Here is a 24,244-nt window from a genome sequence, read left to right as displayed (position 1 = left end):
GTCGCGTTCGGAGGGGAACTTGAGTCATCAGAAATTCAGGTACAACACCGCGATCCATTATATATTTCTATATAAAAACTTGAGTAGACTACAAACACTCAAATCAAATCCACAAACCCATAGGGCGACTTGCCCAACCCAGACGCCGGTACAATAGTAATTACATGAAGAGTAATTCGGAAGCGAGTTCCCGCAGGGAGACAAAATCCAGCCCTAAACGCCGTCCGATGATGTATCGACGCGCTCAAACGTGTAGCGTGATTCATATCCTTCCTCTTTGACGACGGACACCTTTGCGTTGTTGGGTATCATTTCATGCTTCAACTCCCAGCCGGCACGGCGGCAAAGCTCAGCAACAACAACATCGCAATCCCCAATTAGATCAATATCGAAGCCAATATGCGGAGCGGGCTGCGGGTTGTCAGTTGATGTGGCATATCCCGATGGTGGCGGCAGTTGACTTACTGTGCGAGAAATGTAAATTTGAGGCACGTCTGGCGGCATGATCGCTGGCACCTCGGCGACCGGTGCCACTTTCATGGAAGTACCAATCACAAGGACGAGATCGGCAACCTCGCGATCTTCGTGGACGAGGCGTCGTCCAAACTCGTCGGGAAGATCTTCGCCAAAAAAGATGATATCGGGCTAAATGAAGTTAGCTGACGATCGTTACTTCAGGATAATGACGTGTAGACTGACCTTCAAAACTCCCGGAGTAGGAATCTCGTAGTCATCATCAGAATCATTGTCTGAATTCCCCTTCTTGCGGTCTTTCTGCAGTCCATTCGAACTGCGCTTCCGTTTCATTCCTTGCGACTGCGACTCAAGCTGCTCCTTACATGCCTTGCATTCCGGGATCTTGCCCTCCCGGACGATGTCGAAGATGCTTTCTCCAGGTACCTTGACCTTGCACTTGGTACATGTCGCAGTCGCGAATGAACCATGGCATTGTACGATTTTCTCCGGCAGGATACCTGCATTGGCCTCAATGTTGTCGATATTTTGCGTGTAGTTCGTCAAAAGCTTGCCTTTGTCCTGCAGAAGTCGGATAAAGGCATGTGTCGGGGAGAACTTCTTTTCCGTAGGAAGAATATCTTTGGCAACAGAAAAGAAGATACTCGGGTCCTCACGGAACAACCGGATATCAAAGACTTCTTGTGGATCGGTCAGGCCCAGATGTTCCAACCGCGAGTAAAGACCAGTGTCCTTGGACCGAAAATCCGGGATGCCGAGACTGGTTGAGATCCCGGCTCCCGTAATGACGATGATATTCTTCGCGTTTTTCAACAGCTCCACCGCATCCTCGACTGTGTTGTATGCGTCCAGCTTCTGACGCTTGGTTAACTCCCGTGCGATCGCCAACACCAGGAGCGGGTGGTACGCTTCATCTGGCGCGTCTTTGAGGAAAGACGGAGGCGCGATCCCAAAGGCTGTGAGCAGCTTTTTCGCGCTGATCTTGTTCTGCCCGATGGTCTCCTCCACAAATGCCGACTTTCCCACCTCGCGGAGGCGTTTTCGATAGTAGGCAGCCTCTTCCGGAGTACAAGCATCCGGCACTATTTTCGTGCGATCTCAGCAAACCAGCCAACTCTAGACACTGAAGTCGCGTAACGTACCTGAAGATAGTTGGTCGTCGCTCAAGGCCTCAATAGCCTCCTCCCAAAGAGAGTCGCTCTCAAAGCCATCTTCGCCCTCTTCGCTCCCAGCTTCCAGGTCGGAATCCAACTCTTCTTGCTCCTCCTCCCCCTCCTCCTCGTCTTCTACTTCCTCTTCTTCCACATCCTCTTCCTCATGTTGTGAGCCTGCCTCCTCGTCGCCACTTGCCTCGGCCGTTTCCGCGGCCTCGCGCTCCTCTCGCTCGCGTTCGCGCTCGACCGCGTCGACTTGCGCAGCCTGCTTCACCGGGTCCTCCATATCGACCGGTTGCTCACAACCCATGCTCTTCAAAGACCCAAAGACACGCCCTCACGACTGCCCTCGCACTTTTGACCAGAAAGTCGGGGGCCAGAAATCGCAATCTGGGCTCGTTTCATTGCACTGCACCTCTTCTTATCGGCATTATCGCAAATACCGGTTCAATGTTAATCCGATATTTGTTCAGTCATGAATACCGCTTACATAAGAAAGTCGTCACTAGAGATGGAACCCAGTTCCTGTAATTTTGGTATCACTGTGTATCGGACTAGCTCTACCAAAACCCTAACCCTTGGTATCACGGCATGCCATAGATAAAATGACCAAACAGCAAAGAAAACAGATCAACCCTTCATGAATCCTTCATCTCGTGGTCATTGTCCTCATCCTCGTCGGATCCGCCTTCGATTTCGTCTTCCCACTCGTCATCATCGCCCTCGCCGCCACCAAACCCAAATACATCTGACTCGTCATCGTCATCGTCCATGTCGTCTCCTCCAAGTTTTTCGGTGAGCTCTTGCACAAGCTCGACCGCATGTTCCTTGAGCCGCACATCCTCATATTCTATCTTGTCGTAGAGTTTCAGACTCTGTTTGAGCCATGCGCGGCTGGCAACCATCGACTCGTGGCGTTTGTCTTCCGAGTTTTCTCCGGATTGTGCGTTTGTTGCCGAAGTGTCTGGCTCCTTCTGAGATAGGAGGTACAAACACCATCCACCTAGATACCACGCCTCGACGCTTTGGTCGTCTTCCAGAATTAGCCGCTCCAGCACCTGCAGTGCTTCCAGTTCCATCTCGACCTCCATCAAAAGCCGAGACAGACTGATACGTGCCGGGAAATCCGGCACTTTGGGATCTTCCGGGGGTAAATCCTTCCACAGCTCCAGACTACGTGACAGCGCCGCCCGCGCTTCGTCAATGCGCAACTGTGATATCCGCACGGAGGCCAGAGTCTGTAGGCATTCGGGAGAATCCGGTGCAACAAGAAGAGCTTCTGTAACGAGCGACTCGCATCTGCTTTCGGCGTCCTCTTCCCATCTTCCATCTGTCAGTCGCGCACAGGAAGCCATATAGTTTAGGCCCTTTGGACTCACGAGAGGTCTGTCATGTATATCTCGACCACAGCGCAGAGCGCATTGGCTAGCTTTCGCCGTTTCTCATCGAGGGCAGCAGCATCCTCTGGCTTATTACTCTGCTCTAATGTCTGGATTGTGTGTCGTAGTGTACGAACACCTTTCTCGTACCACGAGACACTGTCCATCCCTCCTTGCTCGCTCAACTGCGCGAGCCATAGAAACTTCTCCGCTCCTCCTCCTTGCGATTCCGGTATTGTGCCCTCAGGGTCGATTTGCACTGCTTTAAGGAACGCATTGCGCGCGGCATCGATCTCGCCCAGTTCGATATAAATTTCTCCGAGTCGATTGATCGCTGAGAGCGCTTCTGGTGAGTTTTCTGCCGCAATTTCCAGTGCGCGCTGGGCGAGTGGAAGCGCCGTGTCCGGCTGACCGGTCTGGAGAAGGATCGTAGCCTTTTCGAGGAGTTCGGTGCTGCTTTCGGTCATTTTGGTTTTGGAGACGACGCGGCCCACACCGTTTAAGACGGATTTTTCACGCTTAGATTTTTTCTTATCGGCAGGCTTCGGTTTTCCCATGATTCGCGTTATGTGGCTCTGGTCGATATATTCATGTTCAAAGGAAAACCGTAGGAAATTCCAATGTTCACATGCGAATTGGTGGGTGGTAGATCTACATTTTGGACTTGAAGAGACGAACCGATATTTTTTGTGAGGTGTTTGCCTTGTTTGCACGTGGGACCGTCCCTCCATCCACCTTAACGCCGCCTACATTTCGCTGTTGAAATCAGGGCTTTTGTGATCGCTGAGACTGAATCTCTTGTTGAAAAAGACTGCCATAATCTTGTTCCCTCTTTACTGATCTAGTATATCGGGATCTGCTGCCGCAGTCACTGGAGACACAATAATATGGGCCGCGAGGAACAAGTTGAAGAACGCGAGGTTCTTGAATCCATCTTTCCAGAAGAAATCACAGGTACATTGTCTCTGCGATTTTTGACAATTTGAGCAGAATCTGATTTTCCTACTTGCAGATATATCAGAGACATGTTATCGAATAAAAGTCAAACTCGATGTTCAAGATGCGGACGGTCGCGAGGACCCAGAACCTCCAATATTCTACCTCCAAGTTTCGTACCCCGAGGCATACCCGGACGTGGCACCGGACCTTGAGATCATAGCGCCGTCCAATGCACCAAAGCATCCGCGGTTCGATATCCAAGAAGACAGGGTACGGCTCCTGGAGGGCCTCCAACCCACCATTGAAGAGAATATGGGGATGGCCATGGTCTTCACCCTCGTCAGCGCACTGAAGGAAGCCGCCGAGAACCTAGTAGCGGAACGCGTGAAGTCCGAGCTAGAAGCGAAGGAGAGAGAGATTGCCAAAGCGGAAGAAGAGGAGAATCGCAAGTTCCAGGGCACGCCCGTGACGAAAGAAACGTTCCGGGAGTGGCAGGAACGCTTCCGAAAAGAAATGGAGGAAGAAGAGAGGAGAAAACGTGAGGAGAAGGAAGCCGAGGAGAAAAAGAAGAAATCTTCTGGGCGAGACGCAACCGGGCGCGAGGAAATCAAGCTTACAGGGAAGCAAATCTGGGAGCGAGGCTTGGCTGGAAAGGGCGACTTTGACGATGAAGGAGATGATGAACCTCCTTCGACTGGCGTCGAGAAATTGCAAATAGCGGCATGATGTAGGCTCATACATCTGTGACCGGTCGATGAGTAATGACTAGAGACCAACGCGATGACTTCCGACATTGTCTGTTCGTTGGTCATCCGACGCAGTACGTTCCATGTGCATTGAGTGTAGATGAAACTGCTCTCTAGACACAGCAAATGCTGGACTGGCCAGAGTCCAGTTATGCTAAGAAGCAGCCGTTTCAACGTCGCCAACGATAGAGAGGAATGTACACCGGAATGCATCGAAAGGTGTTAAGACTGTTCTTTCGGTTGATCAGACTCTTTGGTCTCTGCTTCTGTAGATTGCAATTCCTCGAAGTGTTTCATCTTCTGCTTCCGTTCGGCCTCCTCCTTTTGTTTCCGTTCAGTCTCTTCCTTCTCGGCGAGCGCCCTTTCCGCAAGCACAATCTTCCAGAGCTTCTTGCCTCGTTCATAGTTCTTATAATCGAATTCAGCCACTTTCTTGTAGAGCTCGTCCATTGCTTCCCTCATTGGAGCTTCCCAAGTGGCCTCCTCGGCATAGCCAACCTTCTGATCCCAGCTATCCTCGTCTTTCGCGAAGAGAATGGCAACCTCCAGCTCGTCTCGCCGTTTAACATATTTCCACCTTTGTGCGAGCTTGTTCCTGATCATTCTGCTGAGACTTTGTGGTTGCGGCTTTTTGATCCGCAAGAATGGAACTCCCCGAGCATTCACCAATACGGGCACATGCCGTTTACCGGGGACAACGGGGCGCGGTCGATTCCAAATAGGTTCCGCGTTGGGATGGCGGACTGCGGTAGCGTCCTGAAACTGCCTGTTCCAAGCTGCTTTGAGTTCGCGCGGAGTGGGAGGTTTTTTGGGACGTGCGCTGCCACGTAATCGTGCCTCAGCTTGAGCTTTGCGCTTGCGGGCTTGGGCCTCTTCAATTATGGCAGATATTCGACTGTACGCATTCTCGTCATGCTGCGACGCTGCATGGAGGAGGTCTAGAGCCTTGGACAAGCGTGTCAGCAGAATATACCAAGTTACTGGATGCGACAATCTTCTCACCTCGTATCCTGCTCTAAGCGCGTTCACGGATTTCGATGGACTTAAGTACTTCTTATATCGATGAAACTTGATTTTCACGAGGTTCGGTATTGTTTCCCGATAGGGTACATTTGATGGTAGTTTATTACATTGTCTCAAGAGGGCTCGATAGAGTACAAGACCTGCGGTGGTCAAGATTTTAGCAACGGCAGAGACTAGACCATGGAGCCAATGGCACTTACAGGAATGCCGATGGATGCTCGAATGCTTCGGAACCACCTTAGGGAGCATCATGACTGGAGTGATCTGATCCTGAGGAAGATCAATCTCTTTTGTTCGTCGATATAGGTTTGCTCTAGACCCTGGACAGCTGGGACTATTCTTATCGGATGTCAACATATTATCTCCACGTGACTACACTATCGATAAGATCGAGTCAACGGCGCGTGGGGATACCGTGCATACAAGACCGAGGTTTATGTTGGCAATACCCTCTGATCGTAACATCATACTTGACATTGCTAATATCACATCTATCCTACCTAGTAAGACCAAAGAATGCCTACGCTTGACCGAAATGCATGATCGATAATACAGATCTGTTGGAGGAGCAATAAGTGTCGGAACAACGCAGGTAGGCCCACCGGTCTCATGCATTTGCACGCCGGTCGTGACGGTGATTTCAGAAGGTCGAGCCCTCTGGAGGCTGCGGCAGTTTCTTGTGCTGAGGCAAAGCCATGTATCTGCCAAAGAAGGATATCAGCCATTGTCACCCTCACCGAAATACATCCTCCGTACCGTCGGAGCTCCAGCAAAATTGTTTCCATTGTGTAGTCTCTCTTCCACTGCGCTAGGCATGGAACCTTGGACGGATCGACCTTCGGCTTTTTAAGTATACTTGCGTGGCTGTAATGTTGATGGGAAACATCATACCTTCCCGGTGCGCGGGTCGACGCATGGAAGGTTAATTTTGGACACAAAATGAATCGTCGGAGGGTTATCGGGGTAGTCATCACCGCAATGGAGCTTCAAACTGTATATCCGGTTCTCGTGCACGCTCTAGTTGATCGGATTCAGGGAATTAGCTCGACTAACAAAACAAGGGAATGAAAGGCACGAACATGAGGAGGCCCTAAAATGGTGCCATTCCAGTTTGTCATCATCAAATCATCACCATCGGCCAGACCGTAGGAGCATGCTTCTGTACCCGATCTATCAGCGGAAGAACGGAGAAACCGCGAACCCAGTTGGCGAGAACGAACCAGCTCCTAGACCCTTTTCGCCCTTCTCAAGCTCCTCCAGAAGGCGGAAATTACGCGGAACCTTGGCTGTCATCTTGAGCCACCGAACGAAGTCGTTTGCTGTATGACGCGCTGAGTGTGATCGAGGAGGGGCACACGGCAAACGGACTTTTTGCGGCAGCGGGACAGCCCAAGACAGCCCAATGATTTTCACGTGACTGGGGCAATCATTCTCACGTGAAAGGATACAGTTGGCCAATCAGGTAGCTGAGACATTTAATCCTGAAATTCCAGGCAGAAAATTATCCGGATAGGGCTTGGCAGCCTATGATGAGGTCTCGAAATGCCACGCCAGTCAACTCGAACTTCGCGGCATCCTAAACACGGGTATACACCGAGCACTGTAATTCTCGGGGTTTAAAGGTCGGCAACTTCGAATCGACCATTGACATATGTCTGTTGTATTCGACAAGCGCCTCTCATTGCTTCGAGCATTTGCGCGCCAAGCGCCGACCAGGGACAAACGGCATATACTACGAGCTACGTGATGAATGCTGGTAATTGGATATGATCTCGCAGTTCTTGCAGGCGGACCTTGCGAGCTTGATACAAGAGTCAAAGAGGAAGCACTCCGACTTGCGGAATGTTCGGCATCCCGTCCTTGTCTCGGTAAACTCCAAGCTAACCCGCGTCAGGCGGCCGAACAATCCCTTAATGATTTGAAGTCATTGCCGTCCACATCGGAAGCTCAAGTGGCTGCTGGTATGCGCCGCCTGTTTTTGTGCGAGGGAACTGTCAGAACTTGCTGACAGATGCGTCCTTGTTCTTAGACTTAATTCGCCGACCTCATTTTGCCAGTCCGTTTATACTCGCATGTTATACCCAACAGTCCAAACTCGCCGCAATTGGCGTGTCGAGTCTTCAGAGGCTCACATCATCTCGAGCCCTTCCGTCTGAACGCTTAGAAGATACACTTTCTGGGCTGCGGGAAATCACAACTCTCAGTAGGTAACGTCGGGAGCCACATGCTTTTCGACGTAGTACTGACCTGCTTACGTGTAGGCCAGGATGTGCAGCTCAAAATTCTGCAAACTCTGCCAGCACTTCTCCAAAACTATTCGGAAGAGCTGAGCGGTGATCTTCTTGCCAGCACCCTGCAAATATGCGCCACGTTGCATGCAAGCAAGAATGTGGCGGTTGCCAATTCCGCTGCCGCCACCCTTCAACAGCTCGTAATCTCTTCTTTCGAGAAGGTTGCTGTTGAAGATGGTGAGTAGCGCGTTATCTGATCAATTACGTGACGGCGCTGACGACGTTCTTCGCAGGCAAGCCCAAAGGTTCCTACGAAACTCACACAATGTCTGTGGGAGAAGCGCAGCTATCTGTGGGTATTGCTGCCTACGATGCTTATCGGGTGAGGGCTCAATGCTGCCATTTTTTGAATTGGCATCTATCTGACTGCGTATTCAGATATTGGATGACTTCTGCCGACTGGTGGAAGGTGACAGGCTGGACTTCTTACAAGTAAAAATGCTGTCCCCTGTGTTTGTTTTGGAACTCATTGAGAGTATTCTATCGAACAATACGAAACTTCTCCGCAACCACCCGGAGCAGTTGCACGTTCTGCGCGTTCGACTGATGCCGCTGGTAGTGAGACAATTATCCGAAAAGCACGGCTTTCCCCAGACTGTGCGTGTGGCGCGCATCCTAATGCTTTTGCTCCGGAACTACATGCCTATATTAGCGTCCGAGTCTGAGATGGCCTTGGGTCTTTTGATCCATCTCACCGAACCTGAGTCCTCCGTGCCTTGGAAACGAGCTCTTTGCATGGAGATGTTTCGTGGGTTGTATGCAGAGCCAGGGCTCATAAGGCTGGTCTATTCACTCTACGATGACGTGGAGGGACGGAGGGACATCGTCAAGGATCATATGGCATCTCTAGTCCGAATCGCATCCGAACGACCTTCGTTGATCGGAATTAGCCACCAATCGACGGTCCCATCGACGACTGCACATTCGAGATCGAAAACGGAAGAGCAAATCGCGTTGGAAGTTAGCAGCGTTGCGGACGTGATCGGAACTCCAGTCAGTGCCTCGGACGATAGTGTAACTGGTATCAGCGCGAAGTGGAGTACGATCAGAACGCCATATCTTGAACTCCTGGACAAGTCCGCTGCCCCATCTCCACCAGACACGTATATTTACAATCTTGTTCTCAACTGCATCAGCGCCTTGTCCGAAGGCCTTGCCAAGTTCATTCTCCCCCTTACCGTCCCCGAGTCTAAAAGCAAGAGGAAACAGAGGAATGCGAAGGCTAAGCAGCCTTCGTCAGGTGGGGACTCTAGCGAACTTCAGCGTTCCGATTCAGGGTCGTCAGCATCCGATTCCAGGCGGGAATCGGTCCCTCTGAATCCCCTGGAGTTACAAAATCACCCCCATTCAAAGAATATCAAGGCATGTGCCGGCATCATCGATTCATGCTGGCCTGCAGTACTTGCCACCTGCTCTAATTTTTTATACGCAGCTTTGGATGACGATTACTACCACAATTTGGTTCGATCATTTCAAAAGCTGACACATGTAGCTGGTCTCCTAAGGCAGTCGACCGCTCGTGATGCTTTTCTTACCACTTTGGGAAAGGCGTCTATGCCTACGGACGGCACAGGCGCCCGGTTCGCATACACGAACGGGCAGGAGGATACTGTAGGAAGTCCAGTTCAGGGGACAGAGAAATCTCCCATGTCGCCTGTCGATACCCCGAAAGTCTCTTCCGAAACCTCCAGGGCGTCCCTGAGTGTAAGGAATTTGCTTTGTCTCCGGGCTCTCTTGAATCTTGGGATTGCCTTGGGACCCACGCTGGATCAATCTGCCTGGTCGATCATCCTGCAAACACTTCAGAATGCGGAGCTCGTGATCAGGGCCGTGACGGTTGTGACACCGAGAAGACCGAACCAAGTGGGAGGCGAGGAGGGTTCTATACAGGCAGAATCGGACACTTCGAAGTCGAACCTCGCCGTTGAAGTAACAGCTGTCCATGCTGCCGCTTCCAAGCTGTTTGACAGCACTATGGAATACCCAGACACGTCATTCGAAACAATTCTAGAAGCCCTTTTGAGTCTCTCAGTTGACTTGGAGCGCGTTTCCCCCGAAGAGTCGCTGTCTCCTAGTCAGTCCCCGAAGCCTCACCGTAAGGGACGGGTGCACCGAGCTACGTGGAGCGCGACTGGCAAGCCAAAGCTTCATGACAATGAACTAAACTTTGTTCTAGATAAGACTTATGAGCTCGCCAAAAAGAATGTTGAGCGACTGTCGAATGTCAACACCGAGAACAATGCTTGGGATATTCTGGACGTCGGCTTGACATCTATTATTGTCCATGGCGAGGTTAATTCGACACTCCGACTCAAAGCTAGCAGGATCCTAAACGGAATAATATATGAAACCATGGCCTTTGCAGTTGAGGATGGTGCGCTGCGAAATCGGCTGCAAGTCAGGAACCTGCAGTCATTGCAGTCTCAAATATCTTTTCTTCCTGCAACACAGTCTTCAGCGTCCACGAGTTCTGCAGTGGAGTTTGATGCTCACGAGCAGGCATTGAATACTCTTAAGAGCATCCTGGAGCGATACGGAGAGTCGTTTATGGATGGCTGGAGCATCGTTTTCGGTCTTATTTCGACTGTCTTCGACGAGCGACCTTCAAGCGACGACGGAAGAGTTCTGCACGAGCCTCGGCAGTTGTCTCACAAGCTCACTGGGAAATCGCCACGGCTGATTCGTGCTGCATACAGCTCACTACAGCTGATCGCATCTGATTTCCTTCCTCTTCTTCCCCCGGCGTGTCTCCTAGAACTTGTCAAATCGTTCTTCAACTTCGCGTCTCAAGTTCAGGAGTTCAACATTTCGTTGACGGCCACGGCGCTCTTCTGGAACGTTTCCGACTATCTCCAAGGGCAGCTCGAAACTTTGATTATCGACGAGTCTATCGACTCTACCTTGAGTGAGGAATCCTTGTCCGTACTCGTAAGGGACGCGAGTGGCAGTGTTTCTCGTGGAGCCCTTTGGTTGTTACTTCTGCTCCGAATTGTCGACCTTACGACGGATGACAGGGCCGAGATCCGGAACAGCGCGATTCGAACGTTACTACGGGTCCTTGATGCTTATGGGCCGCGGCTTTCCTCAAGGGCATGGCATTTATGCTTGCATCGCGTGCTATTTGTCATGGTCGATGGGGTTCAGTCAAATACCCTACGCGCCGTTAGTGGTGACAAAACGTCTGATGCAGCAAGATCATGGGTTGAAACCGCTGTGGTGATGAGCGGTGGAACTTCCCAATTGATTGCGAACTACTTTGACTCAGTTGTACAAGACCAAAGCTTTGATGAGTTTTGGAGACGTCTGCTGGACAGCTTCCGATCCCTCCTCCAAGTCGAGATTTACGAGATCACTGAAGCCATCTTCTCCAGTCTGTCGGACATCCTGTCGCGCGTCTCCTCCACGGCACCTCTCTCCAAGGAGGCTGTCAGTGCGGCATGGCAGCTTTGGGTTGATGGTCATCCAGCTTTGAAAATGGAATCTCTGGACTTGGAGAAATCCAATCAAGATGCTCTTTTGTCCTACTTCCGTGCATACCAACAAATCTACAAACTCTTCAGGGAGGACTTTTCGGAGGGCCACATCGAGCAAATACTCCAACACATGCGGGCGGCGATTTGGAATTCGGTGTCATCCCGGTACTCGGTTGATATCGAACATCAGTCCACTCTCCAAGAACTGATTTCCGAGTGCTTGCGATCCCTGTGTCTGGACATGGAGTCTTCGCAGCCGGCGATACTACTTTGCCTGGCAGATTTTGCCGATGCAGCCCTGACCCAATGGTCCGCCGACCGCGACAAGACACGGCCGTCATACGTGGCATTCTCGAAACGCTCAATTGAACTCGTGAGCTGGTACATCACGGAGGTTGGAATCAAGATGGATATCTTCAACAACGGATCTTTGACGACGGTGCTGGAACACCTCGCTAATCCCGTTGTTCAAAAGTATAACTGGGGAGGCAAGGACCGGGAGCCTGCAATTTGGAAGAAAGCCACAACTGCATCCATCGATATCCTCCGCGTCTGCGTACCGTACGTCGAGAGTCAGTACGCTGAATCAGCGCAAGGATCGGAAGTCGAGCGCTTCTGGCGGTGCGTGGTCGACATTGCGCGGGGGATCGTCTCTGCCACCAACTGCCGAGAGCTCGGCATCCCCACAACAACGATTCAGGCAGACGAGGAATTCGACGTCAGCGCGTTTCGCACTCTGAAGTCGCTGATCATCCCAGCTCTAGGGTCGGCACCAGTCCCAGACCAGCTCCGTCGCGATTTTGCATGCGCGCTTCTGCGCTGGTCGCTAATCTACCCGCCGCAGCCACGGACAGAGCCATCCATCGAAGCTTTCGAGAAAGACCCACTAGGGAACCTGTGGAAAGTCCGCCGGGGACGCACCTTCGAGCCCGCCGCCACGGCCCGGCCTGCCATGGCCTACGTGCTCATCGACACCATGTTTGACCTGTCTTCCCGCGCGGAAGGAGCCAGCAACAATGACCCCCGCATCGTTCTCGCGCGCTGTATTCTGCCATACCTTATTCTGCGCGCTGCGCTTCCCCTCAAAGCCTACATCGCAGACCAACCGCTGCGCGGGTTGATGCCTCAGCCAACCATCGCCCGCCGTGAACTGCTGCACATCATTAACCGACTGATCGAGCTGGACAGCGAGCCCACAGCGGTGCCAGATCTTCCATTGCCGCCGACTTGTACTGCTATTGTCCCTTCTACGACCGACACCCACGAGCAGCAGCAGCAGCAGCATCACCGGAGACATCTCGAATGGATGTACCCGCTTGTCGTCAAGGCCGTGCAAGTTGCCGGCAAGGAGCACCAACGTGATGACGGGTCGGTGCTCGATGCGTTGGTGCGCATGCTGCATGTCATGGAGGGCCGTTCCGAGGATGGGGATTGAACAGTGAGATCCAACAAATCAATCCTTGTTTTTTTTTATCGTCCTTGGTTTTGTATGTATGTATTGTATCATTTGTGTCAAATAGAGCAATGTGCAACCGTATCGCATTGATAATGGCCAATCGAATTTGTTATCCGCATCCATCTGAAGGAATAAGACACCGGAACTCCCAATGGAAAATTCTCGACAGAGCTGGATAAATGAACATGGTACCATACACATTAAAGTCCAGAGTCATGTCATCTATACAAGAACTACACCTTTGTACTCAAACAGCCCCAGGGCAGGCCGAAGAAAATAAAGATGGAGACAAGAAAAACTCTCACCAAACCCCTATTGAAGGCTACCTGTGCGAGGAGTAAGACTGCTCAAGCCGGTCCCGCCGCAGCAGCCTGCTCCCTCGCGGCCTGCACCTGCGCAAGCTGCGGGTTCTTCGCGGGGCCGACGGCCTTGGCCTGCGCGTTCTGCTGCTCGATCTGCTGTTGCTGGATGGCCTGCTGCTGGGCGATCTCCGGCGTGGCAGCGATCTCGGGTGCTTGGCGGTAGAGAACGATTTCGGATTGTTTGAAGTAGCGGCGAGCGTCTGTCTTGTGTTAGTTCATGACAAAATTTCTTAGAGGAAAGTATTGAATGCAATAATCAGATGTGAGGATATGGCCGTTAGGGCTGGATTAGAGTTTCAATTGCCGCATCGGCTATTGATCCGTGATTTGAATCCCGAGTGTGGGGAAGACGCGACAGAGGGTCATGTGACCGGATGGGGTTCGATACTCACCTTCGTCGATCAGTACGAGGCTCAGATAGTACCGCGTGGAGTACTTCTTGTTAACATCCCGGAAGGTTGGGGTCAGGTCAAACCCGCCCAGAAATAGTCGAATGGGGATAGTTTCGCCTGGAATAGTCAGAACGGGATGTACTCGGAGTGTCATATGGATGATCTCATACCTCGAGAGGGCGATCCGTCCATAATCTATGACCATAATCAGCTTGTTGCTACAAGATAGGAGGATAAAGGGATATGCATACCTCGAATCGCACCAATGTCTCACTCTCGTTGTACTGATTCGGCGCCGCTCCAGTTGTCTCCCGCCGGATAATAGACAACTCCATGTGCTTGATCTTCAACCTAACAAGCAGGAAGTATATCCGCCCCACGATCACATCCTTGAGGTGGTACTTGGACTTTGAATATTCGAATTCGATATGCAAGCAGTCCTCGATACCGACATCCATCTTGATCGGGCTGTTGGTCTCGGGCGGCATACGGTAAGAATAGACCCAAATCTCCTTCTCGCGGACCACGTCCGCCATGCGCCGGGAAACCGTAACTCGGATAAAGTACCGCAATCGGACATTGATGCCGTTATAGGACTCGTACTGTTTCTCGACGTTCTTGAAGTTGAACGGGAAGGTCTGCGGGTGGTGCAGCTCGCCCGGTGCCGCGAGCTCCTGATTGAGGGACAGAAATTCGTAATGGTTGCCTCGGTCGTAGAACATTTCTATGATCGCACGTCAAGGCGCATTAGCCTTTACGAAACCGCGATGATATATCACCCGCAATAATGATGGCTCGTACCTATCGATCCGATGAATTGCACCTTGATGCCTGTATGCTCTAACCGTTTCCCATCCTTCGGTCGAACTGTCACGGCGCCTTTGACAGACTCGCCATCGAGGTACAAAGGCGCCTTTTCCCGGCGGCCCTTGTCAAGCTTGATATCCACGTGTTCCCGCGCATCGCTGTCTTCGAGCACGATATCGATATCAACCGGGGTAGAGAAGAAGAATGGCGCCATTGAGGGCAACACGCGAGACTATGCGCGATAAATAATCAAATCCCTCAGTCACGATCCGGTTTCAATCAGCGCCCGGAATCATATCACCATGCGTTTCTTTGGTGCTGTGGTCCTAATCATGCTGTGTCGTTTGATTGGGCTGCCTGCCTGGATAACGGCGGAGGTGAGCGCCAGCGATTACGTAATACCGCCATTCCGAAAAAGGGAAGTTAATGAGTCCTACAGTACGCCAGTTGACGGAAGAACGCCCAGCGCAACAGCTCTGAAGTGTTATAGCACGAATCATCTGCGAATATTGAAATCAAGGCTATCATGCTACTCTATATCTGAATTTGGCTGAGCCAGACAAATCGAGAGCAATTGGCAGCCGATGGGGAGATCATGACCGAACAGCCCTGGTGATGCGAGTTGACAGCAAATGTTATGCCAGTTTGGTGATTGTTCCATTGAAAACGGTTCTTGACATACAGGAGATACTGCACAGCTCTTTATCCGGCCGCATGGCACTGTGACAGAGAGGACTCTTCATTGAGCAAATAAGATGCCTAGAAACAATGGAACCCCTTCGGTACGGGCCGCAGGGGGTCTGATCCTGGACCTAGCGCGCCAACCGCGCCAGACGAATGGGTGCGACAGATACAGAGTGCATGGCTATCAAGACCAAGCTACTTCCGAATACGAACTCGTACGTGTTTCCCCATGCTATTCGTATCAGCCACTTGAAGTCCTGCTTTGAGGAGTGATGCCGGGATAGCATTCAAAGGGCAACAGGCAACTCGCTGATAGAAACTTCCACAGGCAAGATATTCGAGATCAAGCATTCCCTGCGTGGCCATCACGCAGGGCGCGTTGACGCTTGAGCAATATCTGAGAAGCCCAAGATGATTGGCAGTACTCCATAGGGATAGATGAAAATCGTGGCTGGCAAGCACCTTGCGGAATCGCAGACATTCAGCAAGTCATTCTATAGAACTGCAGCCATCTGCACGAGCGGCGCGCGCTGTCCAGAATTATGGAACGAACTGCGCCGGGCCGCATTGGTCCCTTTTTAATTTCATAGTGGCAACAAAAGGCTCATGTCCGATGACAAGAGCATCTTTTCATCGGCATCACGACTCGTCAGGAGATCGAACGAGCAACGAGTAATACTACTATTTGCAGTAACGTAGAAATGCGCTAACCAGCATGCTGGCCGTTGTACCCTTGCCAAGTGAGCATCTCAGCTGAGCGGAACACCTCTCCATTCAAAAGGAGCCAAATAAGCTGCAGGGAGCTGGGATTTATCCGGATAGTGGATGAACTGGATGTTCATGAAGCTGTTGGTTTGTTGCTCTTGGCAAGCTTAGCCTAATGTCAAGAGCTGGGCCTGGGCCAGAGTCCTGACAAAGGTGCTGAGCAATAGCCTAGAGTTCTTTACGAATACATGCCTGTTACGAACCCTCAATGTAATACAGAATTCCAGAATCGGTTTAACCTACGAGTAATCCTTACTGATCACATGATGTTCGCTCGAATGATGATGACTCGCAACCCTGTCCATTGACCTGCACAGCGTTGGCTTCGAAAACTCCTGAAGCAATTTGTCTGCCACCTTTACTATTCTGGAAAGGCATGCTCATACTAGTGACTCCACAGGAATGCTGTACAGACCAGTTCCCTGCTTCCAGAACACCTCTGAACTCCATGGGACAAATCATAAATTGACCGTTGGATACAGGGCATCGACTTGTCGATGACTCATGACAACTCCACGTGCGGAAAGTGGAGAGGTGATCTACACGATCTGGCTTCTCCAAGATTCTGATCGTGGAATTGCGATAGATTGCCCTAATAACCTAAATCCGTAGCCGAAACGTTGGCATTCGACAAAAACGCCGCTTTGTATATTACTGGAGGTTTATTATCACCTATCAGTGCTGGGGTTAACTAAGTTTGATCGAATCGAGAAAAATTCTCGATAAAGGAGGTTGAGGTGGGATGTTACCGATCACGGAAAATACTCAAGCAACAAATGATAGGGTGAGTAATTTGCAGACGAGAACCCTGGTTCAGCGGCAGTCGCGCTCTGGTAGACCGGGGGTTGTTGATTAGGGCGAGACTACGGAATGAAGCTGCAGATTCCGGGCCATTCACGATGGAAGATGAAGAGGACTTGACAGGGGGCTACGTATGCCGAAGATCGAAGAAAGTCACCGGCCCTATGGGTTGTGAAATAAAACGAAATCAATTAATTTCCAACAGCTGTGTATTGCACAGTACTATATGTTATGGACATGGTCAAACGGATGAAGACTCTTTCGTTCCAACATGATGGCCGGATTTCTCCGGGTCAAGACCGGTCGACTGCCCCGGTGCTTCATTGATAGCCCGGTTCCTGTGCAGTCGCCAGACACCATAGGTGAGAATGGCCGTCCAGATGGCCAGTGCGATGGATGTGGCAATCATGGCCCACATGCCGCGCTGCAGAAGATTGTTAGTCTGGGAGTAGGGAGGTTCAAGGTTGAAAAGGGAAACTCACGTTGAACCAAGGAGCCGTTGAGGCTGGATAGAATACGATACCCCACCAAGCGTCCACCGCGTTATTGCCCAAGTTCATTCCGGCTAGAACAACGGAGCGGAAGACAGGGCTCTCGTAGCGCATGGCGTCATTGCACCAGGCAAAGAAGGTTGCCTGACAAGCGTACACCGATCCAGCCCAGTAGTAGGCCGCGAAGGTCATCCGCGTAGACAAGGAGCTGGTCGGATCCTTTGCGGCCGTGAGAATCATGGCGGAGGTAACCACGCCAGTAATACCAATCCAGTAACCGACGAGATATCGCTTGCCGCCGAGGAAGTCAGTCAGAGTAGCCCAGAACAATGTCGAAATGATACCAACGGCCGGCACGCCGGTTGGGTAGTTGTTCTTCTGCGGGACCGAGTACTCGATGCTCGGGTGGTTTTCCATGTACAGGTGAAGAAGGGACTTTGTGCTGAACGATTCTGTTTCGCCGGCAATTACCCAGAGCATGACGAAACCCCACCAATACCATGATGTGAGAACCTTCTTCAGGAACCCAAGCGTGATGGGCGATTTCTCGCGTTGCGGGGGCGGTACGCGGGAGCGAGCCAGCTCCCGTTCCGCTTCACTCAAATACGGGGCATTTGTGGTGTGCGGCGTATCCGGGAACAAGAAAAATCCGTAAAGGGCGACAGGGAACACAAGAAGACCGTCGATGATGAACAGCCATCGCCAGCCGGCCATGCCGTGGCGCATGTGCAGCCTCTCGTAGATTCCGGTTTGGATGAAGCCGCCGATCATCGTTCCGGCCAGACCGGAGGCAGTGAAGAGGCCAGATCGCTTGCCCAGTTCGCGCTCCGTATACCATGATCCCAGAATGTAATGCGTACCGACGAAGGTGGAAGCCTCGCACAAGCCGAGGAAGAAGCGAATGGCCATGATAGACTGTGGTCTCTGGACCGAAGCCGTCACCATTGTCAAGCCGCCCCAGAGGCACATCATCATGGGGAAGAAATAGCGCGGCTTGATGTAGTGGAGGGAGAGATTGCACGGGATTTGACCCAAGACATAGCTGGTGTTATTGTTAAATCACAATGTTCGAACAGCACTGACGGATATGCTTACCCGATCGTGAAGCAGACAAGAATCTCATTGTACTGATTCCCCACAAAGTTGAGGTCTTCTCGCATTCCCGAGACGTAGGCATTGGCGAGATTGTTCCGGTCCAACTGTTCGGCTGAATGAGCATGCAAGAAGCTTCAATTCCCCAGGGTGCACATACATAGTTGACCAGATAACTGACACAGCAAAAAGTCAGAATAAAAAAGTCGATCTTCTGGACGAGCAAACGCTCGCCCGGACGATAGTCCGTATGAAAGTATTCACGGATCCGATTTTTCAACGACATGGGGGAAATCGTGACCTTCTCTTGTTTGATTACTAACGGAGTTGAGATGGAGTACTCGACTCAAATCATGTCGCAGAACGAGGACGGAGGGCAAAATAACGCAGCGGCGAGACACCGCTGACCGGCGTCCAACTGTTGATTGTGACCGTCAAGGATATTATGCTGCAACCATACAGATGAAGGAATCAGAGTTGGACCGAGCTTGCGGCCAGATGGCGGAATTAAAATAATCCCTGCTCAGGGTGACGAAGGGCTTTGAAACTCAACAGCTTTTAGCTTGAATCTTGCGGAGAAGTTCTGGACGGGGCGCTAAGAGCCTAAGTCTAGAGCGATTGGGATTAGGGCGCGAGATAACAGCCTCGTGCCGCCCCGGTTTTAAAGCCCACCGGCCCCCAGAAAACCCACTCTCTTTTCCTGCTAGTTTATCTTTCTTCCTTTCCTGATCGAGTAACCGATCTATCAATATTTATCTTCGTGTCTCTCCATGTACTTTCCCTCAGTCCCAGATGCCCGATCCACGGGGTGGGGAGAGGAGCAAACCTCGGGGTATGCGCCGAGATCGTGATTGTCGCAGTTGTAGAGCGCGCAACATCAAGTGCGATCTCAACCGACCACGATGTCTACCCTGTGTGCAGGCTGGGTTGGCCTGCGGGAACTACCCTAAGCGGCTCGTTTGGGTTGGGGAGACCACTATCGAGCCCAAGACGTTGAAGGTCAAACAGAGACGCATCTCCTCCAGCAAACCCAAGGCGGCGGAACCTTCTACGAATACGCCTACTTTATCCTCCTCAAGCGCAACGTCTGCCGCCCAATCGGGTGCTGGTTCATCTCAGAGCCCAACCACACCGGGCGGTCAGGATGCCAATCAGCACAGCTTCTTTCGGTCCCTGGCTGCGCTATGCCAGGAGATCGTATCCGGTACCGAGCGCGATGTCCGAGATGACCGGCATCTCTCGGCGGACACGCTCGAATTGGTCAAATCGCTCCATGACCTGATGCGGACTCGCTTTGAGCGTATCCCGCTGTCCGGTACCGATGGAGGCGGGAGACCGCCGGAGGTTACGACTACGACAAAATGGCTGGAGGTCCTCGGCCACGTAAACGAGGCTTTGAAGACCGCCAACCCCTTCGCTATCTTGGGAATTGCAACTTTTGCCGTCTTTGATGTCTGCGATGGGCCCTTTGGCAACTGGGTGGTCCACCTGCGCGGAGCCAAGTCGTTACTCGATAAACATTGTCGCAACTGGGAGGAGATCATTGAGCTCTCACACACCATCAAGGGGCTGGTCGGGATTGTGGCTCGATTGGTCTGGTTCGACACCATCGGAGCCATTGTACGAGGTACCACCGGCCTCATCTTCGAAGACTGGCATCTCCAAGCGATGGATGATGGCTTTTTCAGGGTCATGGGATGCCCCGCGGATACATTTCGTGTGTTTGTGCATATCGCAAAGGCAGGTGTGGTATCGGATCCGTGGGGAAGCTGCTTCATGGCTATGGAGCAGCTCTCCAAGCTCGACGCGAACCCGACAGAATGGGGCCGGTGCACCAACGCTTACCGTTGCACCGCGGTACTCGCTATCCTGAACCGATTACCCGATAAGGCGACAGCGTCAATCGAAGCCAAACAGGCTACTGTGGAGTCCACAGTGGACCGGCTATGCGATGCTCTCGCGTCTGTCTCGCCAACGTCGCCGTACTATATCCACCTGGCGACTCCTGCATTCTTGGCTGGCAGAAACGCCACCAATATCCGCCACTGCACAGTTGTTCGCGCCTATTGGCAAAATTGTACTTTATCTGATGTTCCTCGATATCCCGACGGCTTATCTGCATGCGAAGAGGTATGGAGGAAAAAGGGACTGATGTAAAAGTTCATGGGCATGGACCGGAGTGGACTGGATTGGACTGGACTGGATGGTTGTGATGTGTTTTTTTTTTTCTTATGATGGGATTCCTGCACATGGTCATGTATTCTGTCCTCGATACCCCTGTATACGACGATTTAATCCTGTAAATTGGATGACTTGTAGGCTTCCTGGTTCACTTTTTCCACAATCCAATTCACTTTCGGGGGGAAATCCGTTGCTACCCCAGATTCTCGGGAAGTAAAGTTAACTCCACTATTTCCAAGTCTTTCGTCGTGAGTTTCGAAAGCTGCCGAACCGAAGGAAATTTAAGATTTCCCCAATGCCGAGATAAGCAGACGGCGCCGGGCACCAATAATGAAGCTCTCCGCTCTTTGGGATCTCGTCGCTGAAGGTTTCTCTCCAGGCCGAGCACCGATAACCCTCCCTCGGTCACGAGACCGAAATTCCTTTCCCAATCCGGCAACCTATCAAATGTCCCGCCGCCGGTCCTGTCAGCTCACCCTCTCAGCTGGTGTGGGTAGCAGCTATGCATGCCTCGCGATAATACTGTAGTAGTCTGCAGGTTCCAGGAACCACTCTCTCGGATAAGGATTCATAAGCCGTACACCAGACAATTCCAAGAGCTGAGGATTCGTGAGCCAAACCGAAGGTTTATCTTCGTCTCCTCCCTCGTACATAGGGAAAAGAAAACCGACTACCGCTCTCACTCATATCAATATCATCATACTATTAGTAGCTCTTCTTATCTAGTACATCCCACCATGGCGATACCGGAATCGGAGCCTCCGACCTGGGAGGTGAAAGCCGCTGAAAAGCGCGCTCAGTTGGAAGCATCAATTCCGGATGAGTGGCGTGTTCCAGCGCATTTGCTGCCGCCGGAGTCTCAGGACGATGTGACGACATGGCCGGAGACGTCCGGATGGTTCACTCCAGAGGAGCTGGCCATCACGAACCAGACGGCCGTGGAGCTCCTCCCGAAGCTGGCCTCTGGCCAGCTGCGCTCCGAGGATGTGACAAGAGCGTTTTGCAAGCGTGCTGTGGCAGCACATCAGCTGGTGAGTTACGATCTGGTTACAATGATTCACGATGTCTAGCGGCTGACGGATGGGAAAGACGAATTGTTTGTCAGAAACATGTTTCGACCGCGCAATCGCGACGGCCAAGGCTCGTGACGAGCATCTGGCACGCACCGGTAAGCCTGTCGGCCCGCTACACGGCCTCCCGATCTCGCTCAAGGACAATTTCAATATCCGCGGCCTTGATGCCACGGTGGGCTTTGCGTCGCATGTTGGCGACCCGGCCGCCCAGGACTCAACCCTCCTAGAGGTCCTGGAGGCTGCTGGGGCAGTGCCCTACGTCAAGACAAACGTCCCAACGGCGATGATGATCGCCGAGACCGTCAACAATGTCTTCGGTCGCACCCTGAATCCGAGAAACCGGAAAACCACGAGCGGAGGAAGCTCCGGCGGTGAGTCTGCACTCATCGTTATGAAGGGAAGCCCCTTAGGTGTTGGGTCTGATATTGGTATGTTGTGCCTGATGATCTGTTTCTTGGAAATAATACATTGCTAAAGCTATGTAGGCGGATCCTTACGCATTCCTGCCGCATGCAGCGGCATCTTTACCCTTCGGCCTTCTTCGGGCCGATTCCCGGTCCGCAACACGCGCTCTGGCATGCCGGGACAGGAAGCCGTCATGTCCGTGAACGGGCCAATGGCTCCCACAATCGACGACGTCGAGTGGTACACCAAGAGCGTCCTCGGTCAACAGCCGTGGCTGCGCGATGCCAAGTGCCTTCCAATTCCCTGGCGGCCCGTGGAGCTCCCACTGAAGCTCAAGTTCGCAGTGATGTGGCACGACGGTATGGTCCGCCCAACCCCGCCGGTGACACGCGCTTTGCGGACGGTTGTGGAGAGCTTGAAATCCGCGGGCTGTGAGGTGATCGACTGGGACCCGGTCGACCAGAAGCAGGGCTTGAGCATCTTGGAGCGGATGTTTGTCGCGGATGGCGGCCTGACGATTGAGCATGAACTCAAGCGCACGGGCGAGCCGTGGCGGCCGGAGATGCGCGCCTACGAGGTCGCCACTGAGATGGGCACCGCCGATATGTGGAAGCTACATCTGGAGAGGAACGCTTTCCAGAACCGATACCTGGAACGGTGGAACGAGGCGGGAATTGATGCGATTCTCTGCCCTACGATTCCGTTCCCTACCGTGAAGAACGGGACGTTCAAGCACGGTGAGTTTCCCGTCCTTTTTCCTTGTCTAGACTGTGTCTTCTGACGTCTTTGAAGTTGGTTACACCGGCGTTTACAATATCCTCGACTATTCCTGCGTGTCGTTCCCCACGGGCTTGACTGTGGACAAGGAGGTCGATAAGCTTGATCCGAACTACGAGCCTCTGGGCCCCGTTTGCAAGGATGTAAATGAGCAATGTGAGTGCAGCTGGCTTTCCCTCTGAATCAATCAGCCGTCCTAACGATGGTCATAGTTGATGCCGACTTGTTGCATGGACTTCCGATTAGTCTGCAGCTGGTCGCGCGACGGTTGGAAGAGGAGAAGGCGATTGCTATGACTCGATACGTGTTGCGGTGCCTGAAAGGCTCAAGTTAATACTCTTCTCAAACATGTAGACACCATCTTCATGGACATTTCGGCCCGTCGATAGACCTTTTGGGATCTGAACGGAAGGCATGGAGTGCATACTGCATTGTGGGTTACATATGCGAGCAACGAGCAACGGGATGAAACTTGATAGGAAAGAGGTCGCCGGCATGAGATGATGCATGGAGTATCGGAAATAGCCTGAATTGAAACCTGTGGTCGGCCTCTCCCCGATCCCAACCATTTCATCCAAACAGTCTACTGTATTGGTGGTACGGCCGCTGTATCACATGATTAGGGTTCGGCCTGATTACCGAACACTATGTGCCCTAAAATGTTATGCATCTGGCTACTATTTTGGATCTGTGATGATCTTCAGAGCACGGAATTGTATCCTCTGACGCGAAAGAACGGGAATGCAGAGAGCAAGGGGGTGTTTCCACGAATACGCAAACATACTCAGTTGGGAAGGTTCTTACTAGCCCGGAAACATATCCGTAATGTCATTTACAATACGCTTAGCGTGGGGGTCACCGCCGGCAATGACAAGTGGCCCGACTCGGAAGAAATCCGGCGGCTATTGAAATCCGGTCGTCAATTATTATTATTACTGTTAGGCCAAGGATTCCCAGGCAACACAAAACGATCGGAGTGCCATGTTGTGCATTATTTCAGGACATTTTTTGGTTTCCTAACGTGAAGAATCTGGGGAGATTTACTGCGATTTGTTGTTGTGCGTTCCGTACCCGTGAGGTCGGGAATTGATTCGATTTGGGTTCCTCAGCAAGTTGTGTCGTCATTAGGCGGACTTTGAGCAGTACGTGCTGGGCCCCCCCCCCCCCTTTACCCAGACTGTCGGATCCCTTTAGCATCTCCACCAACGACATCGGGAAACAAACGACAAGTGACGCATAGGCTGATGGGATTTGTTCCACACAGCGGTGGACCATTTTCCGTCCGCTTTATAGACAATATAAAAGGATCGTTTTGGGAGGCGGAAATTATAAGGAGGGTCTGTACTAATTTATATTATTTCAATCACTTCTTGGTTTCTTTCCTACCCTCCTGTCGCTTTATTTAAATTCGGACTAGTTCGAGCCACACAAAAGGCCAGTCTTTGCCGGATATCTTTTAAACCACGACGACACAAAAAA

At 51.9% G+C, this 24,244-nt stretch overlaps 10 protein-coding genes across 10 annotated transcripts; 4 read left to right on the top strand and 6 right to left on the bottom strand.

Annotated features, from left to right (window-relative positions):
* Nucleotides 1–213: 213 nt before the first annotated feature.
* Nucleotides 214–1,914, bottom strand: VTN49DRAFT_7463 (uncharacterized protein; the record flags this gene model as incomplete). Its single annotated transcript, XM_069415735.1, has 4 exons — nt 214–411; nt 466–645; nt 700–1,556; nt 1,617–1,914. 4 exons carry the CDS (start codon nt 1,912–1,914, stop codon nt 214–216), a joined length of 1,533 nt encoding a protein of 510 aa, XP_069271824.1.
* A 352-nt stretch (nt 1,915–2,266) lies between these two features.
* Nucleotides 2,267–3,474, bottom strand: VTN49DRAFT_7462 (uncharacterized protein; the record flags this gene model as incomplete). The annotated part of the gene is made up of 2 exons (XM_069415734.1): nt 2,267–2,951; nt 3,008–3,474. 2 exons carry the CDS (start codon nt 3,472–3,474, stop codon nt 2,267–2,269), a joined length of 1,152 nt encoding a protein of 383 aa, XP_069271823.1.
* A 420-nt stretch (nt 3,475–3,894) lies between these two features.
* Nucleotides 3,895–4,672, top strand: VTN49DRAFT_7461 (uncharacterized protein; the record flags this gene model as incomplete). The annotated part of the gene is made up of 2 exons (XM_069415733.1): nt 3,895–3,961; nt 4,020–4,672. 2 exons carry the CDS (start codon nt 3,895–3,897, stop codon nt 4,670–4,672), a joined length of 720 nt encoding a protein of 239 aa, XP_069271822.1.
* Nucleotides 4,673–4,914: 242 nt separating this feature from the next.
* VTN49DRAFT_7460 (uncharacterized protein) lies at nt 4,915–5,967 on the bottom strand (the record flags this gene model as incomplete). The annotated part of the gene is made up of 3 exons (XM_069415732.1): nt 4,915–5,637; nt 5,695–5,855; nt 5,916–5,967. 3 exons carry the CDS (start codon nt 5,965–5,967, stop codon nt 4,915–4,917), a joined length of 936 nt encoding a protein of 311 aa, XP_069271821.1.
* A 388-nt stretch (nt 5,968–6,355) lies between these two features.
* Nucleotides 6,356–7,008, bottom strand: VTN49DRAFT_7459 (uncharacterized protein; the record flags this gene model as incomplete). Its single annotated transcript, XM_069415730.1, has 5 exons — nt 6,356–6,416; nt 6,472–6,551; nt 6,607–6,732; nt 6,795–6,874; nt 6,936–7,008. The coding sequence occupies 5 exons, from the start codon at nt 7,006–7,008 to the stop codon at nt 6,356–6,358; spliced, it is 420 nt and encodes a 139-aa protein (XP_069271820.1).
* A 473-nt stretch (nt 7,009–7,481) lies between these two features.
* Nucleotides 7,482–12,914, top strand: VTN49DRAFT_7458 (uncharacterized protein; the record flags this gene model as incomplete). The annotated part of the gene is made up of 6 exons (XM_069415729.1): nt 7,482–7,559; nt 7,610–7,676; nt 7,745–7,918; nt 7,977–8,183; nt 8,240–8,328; nt 8,385–12,914. 6 exons carry the CDS (start codon nt 7,482–7,484, stop codon nt 12,912–12,914), a joined length of 5,145 nt encoding a protein of 1,714 aa, XP_069271819.1.
* Nucleotides 12,915–13,282: 368 nt separating this feature from the next.
* Nucleotides 13,283–14,710, bottom strand: VTN49DRAFT_7457 (uncharacterized protein; the record flags this gene model as incomplete). Its single annotated transcript, XM_069415728.1, has 5 exons — nt 13,283–13,497; nt 13,690–13,806; nt 13,860–13,884; nt 13,941–14,413; nt 14,491–14,710. 5 exons carry the CDS (start codon nt 14,708–14,710, stop codon nt 13,283–13,285), a joined length of 1,050 nt encoding a protein of 349 aa, XP_069271818.1.
* A 2,277-nt stretch (nt 14,711–16,987) lies between these two features.
* VTN49DRAFT_7456 (uncharacterized protein) lies at nt 16,988–18,615 on the bottom strand (the record flags this gene model as incomplete). The annotated part of the gene is made up of 4 exons (XM_069415727.1): nt 16,988–17,170; nt 17,229–18,279; nt 18,333–18,436; nt 18,490–18,615. The coding sequence occupies 4 exons, from the start codon at nt 18,613–18,615 to the stop codon at nt 16,988–16,990; spliced, it is 1,464 nt and encodes a 487-aa protein (XP_069271817.1).
* Nucleotides 18,616–19,121: 506 nt separating this feature from the next.
* Nucleotides 19,122–20,486, top strand: VTN49DRAFT_7455 (uncharacterized protein; the record flags this gene model as incomplete). The annotated part of the gene is made up of 1 exon (XM_069415726.1): nt 19,122–20,486. The coding sequence occupies one exon, from the start codon at nt 19,122–19,124 to the stop codon at nt 20,484–20,486; it is 1,365 nt and encodes a 454-aa protein (XP_069271816.1).
* Nucleotides 20,487–21,247: 761 nt separating this feature from the next.
* On the top strand, nt 21,248–23,099 carry VTN49DRAFT_7454 (uncharacterized protein; the record flags this gene model as incomplete). The annotated part of the gene is made up of 5 exons (XM_069415725.1): nt 21,248–21,541; nt 21,600–22,011; nt 22,069–22,725; nt 22,781–22,921; nt 22,978–23,099. 5 exons carry the CDS (start codon nt 21,248–21,250, stop codon nt 23,097–23,099), a joined length of 1,626 nt encoding a protein of 541 aa, XP_069271815.1.
* Between the last annotated feature and the right edge of the window lie 1,145 nt (nt 23,100–24,244).

This window comes from Thermomyces lanuginosus (assembly GCF_041956635.1).
Source record: "Thermomyces lanuginosus strain ATCC 200065 unplaced genomic scaffold VTN49scaffold_7, whole genome shotgun sequence".
Lineage (NCBI taxonomy): Eukaryota > Fungi > Ascomycota > Eurotiomycetes > Eurotiales > Trichocomaceae > Thermomyces > Thermomyces lanuginosus.
The sequence above is the reverse complement of the archived record's forward strand: the minus strand, read 5'-3'. Positions and strand labels throughout refer to the sequence as shown.